This window comes from Triticum aestivum, chromosome 2A, assembly GCF_018294505.1.
Source record: "Triticum aestivum cultivar Chinese Spring chromosome 2A, IWGSC CS RefSeq v2.1, whole genome shotgun sequence".
NCBI classification, from domain to species: domain Eukaryota; kingdom Viridiplantae; phylum Streptophyta; class Magnoliopsida; order Poales; family Poaceae; genus Triticum; species Triticum aestivum.
The window spans coordinates 664,954,308-664,960,703 of record NC_057797.1 but is presented as its reverse complement, the minus strand read 5'-3'; the positions used below and the strand labels follow the sequence as shown (position 1 = coordinate 664,960,703).

The window sequence follows — 6,396 nt, the reverse complement described above, 5'->3', positions numbered from 1 at the left end:
TACACCCTACAAATCACCGCGTTCAAATTTGGCATTTTTCCGGGCTTATTTACCATATTTAGGGGATTACTAGCAAAAATGCCCGTGCATTGCAACGGGAGATAGAAAAATAGCTCGGGTCATCGTTGGCCATTGCTTGGACACTTGCAGGGAGTAGGATACGAGGATGAAGAAGTGGATGGGACAATGGTGCGGGTGCGGCCGACATCGATGATGATCTGGTGATGCAGGAAGGAGGCAAAGGCAGCATGGGAAGGGCAGATGACTTGGGAGAAACACATGGGTGGGGGTGGGATAGGGCATTTGATAAAAATGGCACATATTTCCTTTCATAGTACACTTTTCTTTGTCTTTGACAAAAAAGGCACATGTTTGATATATAGTTGGATAAAATGGCACAACTGAGTTCTCCCTCTATTTTGAGATGTGGGACCACCCGCCATATTTCTTTGAACACTTTTGCACTTTGTCGATTCCATTACACTGGCTTAGTATGGTTCGGTCAGAGGCCACCGTAATCGATTGACATAGGTGTTGTTGTGGCCTTTCCCGGCGCTCCGCCCGCCCCACACACTGCTACGTCGCCCCAAGTCATATTTCTTTGAACAATTTTGCACTTTGTCAATTCCTTTACACTTGCTTAGTATGGTTCGATCAGAGGCCATCGTAATTGATTGAAGCGCGGGTGTTGCTGTGGCCTTTCCCGACGCTCCGCCCGCCCCACACACTACTACGTCGCCCCAAGTCTTCTCCCGTGTCTTCAAAACAATTGCTGCCAAAATTTGGATTGCATCAAAGACAAAACACATCAACCATACAATGCTACAAGCAGCAGCTACAACCACCCATTGTACATAGCAAAGCAGCCAAAGCAAAACATCAAGTCAACTATTGCAAAACAGTAGAGGTAAAAAAAGGTTAAGAAAATAGTTGTCACGACGAGAAGCCACTGTGCAGCTCCTCTCTTCACTACCATTCTGCTCATAAATTGTCTTTGCCCCTCTACTCTACAGTCGAAATAAAGTAGAGAGCTTTCCTGGGAATAAGAGAAGCTTACTATCTTTGCTTCTGAAGAAAAAACTGAATGCCCTTCACAATTGCATATGTGCAGTTTACAGTAAAGCGAAAACTTAGTTATGATTACCAAGAAGAAAACCACAATCAATAGATAAGCTAACAACGCAGCTATGAAAAAATCATGGACCCTTTTCAAGTTGAAGAAGTAGTAGTTCTACGCTGCAACATCTAGTGGGTTCAGAAATTATTTGAAGTTTTACATATATGATCCACTTCAAATAATTCAAGAAAATAAAAGCCTGATTCTGTCTTCAACACTTTGAAATTCTCACCCTAGCTCATCATATCATTATTTCTTACTGCACTTACGGGCAGGCTAGATGTATTTGATGGTACATGCATGCTATACATACCATTCACCTAACAAAGTATAGAAAGTCATCTTAGAAGTTTATTCCGCCAAGCAAAAATACTGTGTGATGAATCAGATGCCAAAATTTTATTTGATTAGGGGTTACCTCTAGAAATAGCAGCACATAAGAAGATAACTGCCTATGCCAGTTATGAAGAAATTCAGCTGCTGTGACATTACCTATTGAGCATGACATTTATAAAAAAGAAGTGAAAAGAAAATAAAGTTACTGCTGAATAAAATAGGATATCTACAAATTTAACAGTAACGGCACTACATGTAAGGCCACATTGATTCAATTGATACGAATGTTCAGCATTTCCTACGAAAATGTCTAAAGCAGTAAAGCTTATAGCAATAAAGCTGAACATTGGATTAAAACAATGATGTGAAAACAACATTTTTTCCTCTAGATCCATAATCGTAGAAAAATATCCAATTGATTGTATCATTACTTCAATGAATTAACTGAGAAGTAGTATTACTTGAGAAGTCCATATAATCAAGATGAAAGAATGTATAGCTAACATTTTTGTGACCAAAACCAATAAAGCGTCAACATTCCCCGGTTCCACCTCTAGACAGTACAGTGAGATCTTTAGCTTAAGCTTAATATCTGAACTGCAAGTGTAAACACGACACTCATGATAGCAGATGAACATGTCAACCTACTTGCCTAGAACCAATACAGAATTGACATATACCATCAACTCTGTTTTGTACTGATGATCCAAACACTAAAACCTGACGTAGTACATTTAACTGAAGTTTAGGGTTGCATGAGCAATAATAAGAACAAGCCTGACACCTTGAGGATTCCCATGTGTCTACAGTAATACATATAAATGAAGCACTCTAGTTGAAAAACTAAAAAAGATAAATTGAATCTCAAATTCTTTGTGTCTTGACATCAGGAAAGGAAACTAAGCAATGGTGAGGTCGAACATAAAAATTCAATATAGAAAGCATCATTGTTGTAAGTCCGTTTATTGTAACAATTAGGCTAATGTGCAGGATCAATCTGCTAAAACTCGCAGTCGAGGGCCTACTTGACCAGCTTTCCAGCAAGTGTCGCATCTTGGATGTGCGGCTGGGCGAGGTAGTACTGTCACAGGTTGAGCGGTTAATCAGAATTTTATGAAACAATAGGAGATAGAACAGTCTCTGTGTAATTATTCAAGGAAAGTCTGTTGAGCAGTTAATACAGACGATACATCAAACTACAATGCATCCACAGTATATGACAACCAAAGACATTCGCATAATCTAGAAGACAACTATGCTATCATATTGATGAAGAAGGGAAGAAAACATAGGAAATCTGAACTCACATCATTATACTGTTTAGGCTTCGCTTCCTTCTTTCTATCACGTCCTTTTTTCAGCTCTTCTACAGGTTCATCTTCTTCTTCCACTTCAGCTACTTTCTCCGACAGAAAACACCACCGATGTCAGCAACCAAGATGAAAATAAGCAAAACATTATTCAACACACAGTGAGAGACATAGCCAAGGTACATTTGTGACCTGATCAATCTTTTCAAGTAGAAATTCAGAATAAAGGTGTGTCTTTGTGAGCAGATCGTCCAACTCTTGCCTTCAGATCAAAAGCCTCCTACCTTGCAGCTTCTCTTCCCGGCCTCCTCTTCTGCCTCTACCTTGCGCTGGGTCTGACACAAACATAGAGATGGGGAGTGGCACAAGGCGGAGCTGCAGGGCTGCCTTCTTGGGTCGGCCGCTTGGTGTGGTTGCCCGCCTCAGCCTACCTGCTTTTCCCCTACCATTGATGATATTTCTCCCGACGACCGCGGTGAAACCATCGATCTGCCAAGACAAACATAAACTGATAATCTGAACTTTGTACAATTACTCACTGATAAACACAATGTACCAGATGGCAATGGCATCCAGAAAAATCATTCGCCTTCATGCACGTGGAATGCAGTTCATAACTGCGATTTATCCCCCATCATATGCTCCAAGGCATAATATTACGTTTAGACTAAAAGGACATGCAACTTTGTTTTCATCAAGGAACTGAATGATGTCAATTCCAGACCACATGTTTCTTCGGTTCAAGAACAACTAACACCAAGGGAGTTCAACAAAGATTCTACATAACATTATCAAAAGATCAGTCCTAGCTTTTTCAAGTGGAACAAATACGAATATTGTAGGAAAAAGGTTCAGTAACAAAAAGAGATTGTATTTTACCTTGGAAAATTGGGATCCTGTATGAGCATCAATTGCGTTGAACGGATCATGGAACAAATAGTTGTCAGCATACTGATACAATGCTCGGGCTATCTAAATCCTTTGTTTCTGCCTGCCACTAAGAGTGCAGCCTCACTCTCTAATGATTTTGATCTCCAAGTATTTCTTTAGCGAATACCACTCAAGGACCCTGCCATACTTCTCGCTCTCCATCTCCTTGCCGAGCATAGAATATCTTTAAGCAATTTGAGGCATTTAGACCTTGCTCCATCCAGTTCCTTCTCATAGAGGATATAGGTTGTGCACAAACAGAGTTTTCAGTTGACAGACAACCAAGGCCCCTTTTAAGCCCTCATCAGTCAAGTGTACCTCACAAAGAAGGCCGCCAAAACTATCCAACATATGAAGCAATGTATATATTTATCAATTATGACACCATCACCAGAATTGCACCTTCTAAGAAGGTGAACCCACAAATCCATGATGCATCTATTCAGAGGTATTGTGGTCGGATCAAATTGCTTCTTTATGAAGTCTAACTTTCAAAGGAGCAACATACATGATAATGATCTGAACTGCAATCTACGATATAATCCAACTCATAAATGTGGAATGTAGAAAAAAGATTACATGGCGTTAGCATGTGAGATCAGCTCAGCTAATGAACTGACATTGAGAGAGCCCAGGTTCTGTGGTGCTTTGAAGGCTGCTACAGTAGGGCAAGCGTGATGGCTCTGTTTTCTTGCTTGTCTAGCAGGAAAGTCTTGCATGCCACAAAGCCATGCATGGGATTCACGTAGAAGCCTCTAAAAACAGTACTGAAAATTGGTACCTCTGCTCGAGCACGGGCGCACGGTGCTCCAGCGAAGTTGGTGAGATTGGAAGCTTCAGATGCAGTAATTTCAAGAAGGGAAACTTGCAATTTAGTCAGGATTTCAGTCAAGGGGCCCGGGAATCTTTTATGTCAAAGCAGTCCAGGTGTAATCAGCATCGGCCATGTCATGCCTACGTGTTCGAGCAGTTCTCCTGCACTGACACAGCAGGGATCCAATCTGAATCCTGGTAATCTCAATCCCTTCAGGAAAAAGCCTTCCGCTGCATCAAAACAACCATTTCAATATTTAAAATTTTCAAGAACATTAGGTTCCTCAACCCCTATGTCTCCAAATATACATCATTTTTGTTCCTTGAAATTCAGAATAATATGACCGCGTAGACCGAATAGTGCTCCTCTATACACCAAATTTCCGACGAGTGCAAGTAAATTGAAAAAGAAATAACAGAATCCCCTTGTTATTAACGTTCAATACGCACTTGTACAATGATAAATTATACTCTTGAAAGTTTCAGAAGTTACTAAGATGGTATATGCTGAGATCTTGGAGAAGTACGAACAAATAATATGCAGATAATCATTTATAGATTTCCATGCAGAAGTACAATACATCGTCTACCCAGGACCGGGAAGCAACACAAAATTATGGCATGATATTATTCACTTCTTTTTGTTGCCAATGAACACTAAATTGTTCACTTGCCAATACAAGACTGCAACCACTACGTAGCCCTGTACATCGACCAAATACATTAATTAGTTTCCCGTGGACAACATATCTTAAACAGTACTCGATGTTTCCACAAAAGGCTTGCTAGGGGTTGTCGTGTGATTGTCAAAATTGAGCAGAATTGATTATGAAAAGATGCCTGATCGTAAAGAATCAAAGTAGATTGCTGTCTACTAAAGAAAATTCTCTCACCTCGTACACGTTGCTGTTATCTATGGCCATCAGCAGCTAGCGCCCCAGGTGCAGATGCACTTCCATACTGCAGGTGAGGAATTGCAGAATCTAGCATCCAGGGCAAGCCACGATGAAAAAGGCTTCTCCAGCGAGGGAAAGAGGAGAGGCGGCAAGGGATCCAATGGAACTATGGAGAACATGTGCCTATGGATGGGTGCACCGGGCAGGGCGGCAGGCCTTGAGATCCTTTGCGCTGGATTTGCTGCGCGGCCGGGATCCCCGGCAACGGCCGAGAGCGGTTTGGACGGTGGTGGTGGCGGCGGAGGGGACGGCGGTGGTGGCGACGGCAAAGGGCGGTGGCGCGGACGGCGGTGGTGGCGGTGGCAAAGGGCGGCGGCGCAGGCGGCGTTGGTGGCAGAGGCAAAGGGCAGCGGCGCGGACCCGAACTACTCCTCCCGCGCGCGTCTGCTCCCGGCCGCTGCGGCCACCTTGGATCCCGGCGAGCGAGCGAGGGATTGGGTGGGGTTACACGGGCGATGGCGGAGAAGCACCCAGCGATGGGCGACGCCTGAAATTGGGGATCGTCATTGGGGGATAGGCGAGGGCCGAAGCGGTATGTTGACTTACAGATTACAGATAGCTATGATGTGGACCGCGGGTTGATTTAAAAAAGAATTGGCATCTTTGTGTAAAAAGGCCGCGACAGTGAACCCGGAGACTCAATCCGTACTTTATTATTATTAGGGAGAGATGTGCATTTTCTAGGCATTTAGCGCATATAAATCCAATCCAGCTGCAGGTGCACGGGTGTAATGTGAGGGATGTGGATTGCCATTCGATCGCGGCGCATCCTACCGTGCACACGCGCGATCCGCGTGGCTGGGATTCCGTCCAATCATAATGCAACACACAATAGGCTCAACGCACACTGTTTCCGGAAGCGATGGAGATAAACCGTGTGCGATAATGAACAAGCAAAATTGTAAGGGAAACCAAATTTCTGTTGTCGTTTGTC

General features: G+C 43.0%; 1 protein-coding gene across 23 annotated transcripts; it reads right to left on the bottom strand.

Annotated features, from left to right (window-relative positions):
- Positions 1 to 305: 305 nt before the first annotated feature.
- On the bottom strand, positions 306 to 5,999 carry LOC123190063 (uncharacterized). Of its 23 annotated transcripts, none has more exons than XR_006496129.1 (7): positions 5,400 to 5,996; positions 3,643 to 4,737; positions 3,048 to 3,252; positions 2,761 to 2,852; positions 2,479 to 2,534; positions 1,536 to 1,609; positions 306 to 772 (listed from the first exon to the last, which is right to left on the bottom strand). XR_006496129.1 is itself a non-coding variant. In XM_044602628.1 (6 exons), the coding sequence occupies exons 3-6, from the start codon at positions 3,356 to 3,358 to the stop codon at positions 2,475 to 2,477; spliced, it is 393 nt and encodes a 130-aa protein (XP_044458563.1). In that variant the 5' UTR covers positions 3,359 to 3,541; positions 3,643 to 4,737; positions 5,400 to 5,999; the 3' UTR covers positions 2,193 to 2,474. The 23 variants fall into 23 exon arrangements, 1 of the variants encoding a protein (XP_044458563.1); XR_006496131.1 differs by having other exon boundaries at positions 2,761 to 2,849; XR_006496121.1 differs by having other exon boundaries at positions 307 to 772; positions 2,761 to 2,849; positions 2,956 to 3,252.
- Between the last annotated feature and the right edge of the window lie 397 nt (positions 6,000 to 6,396).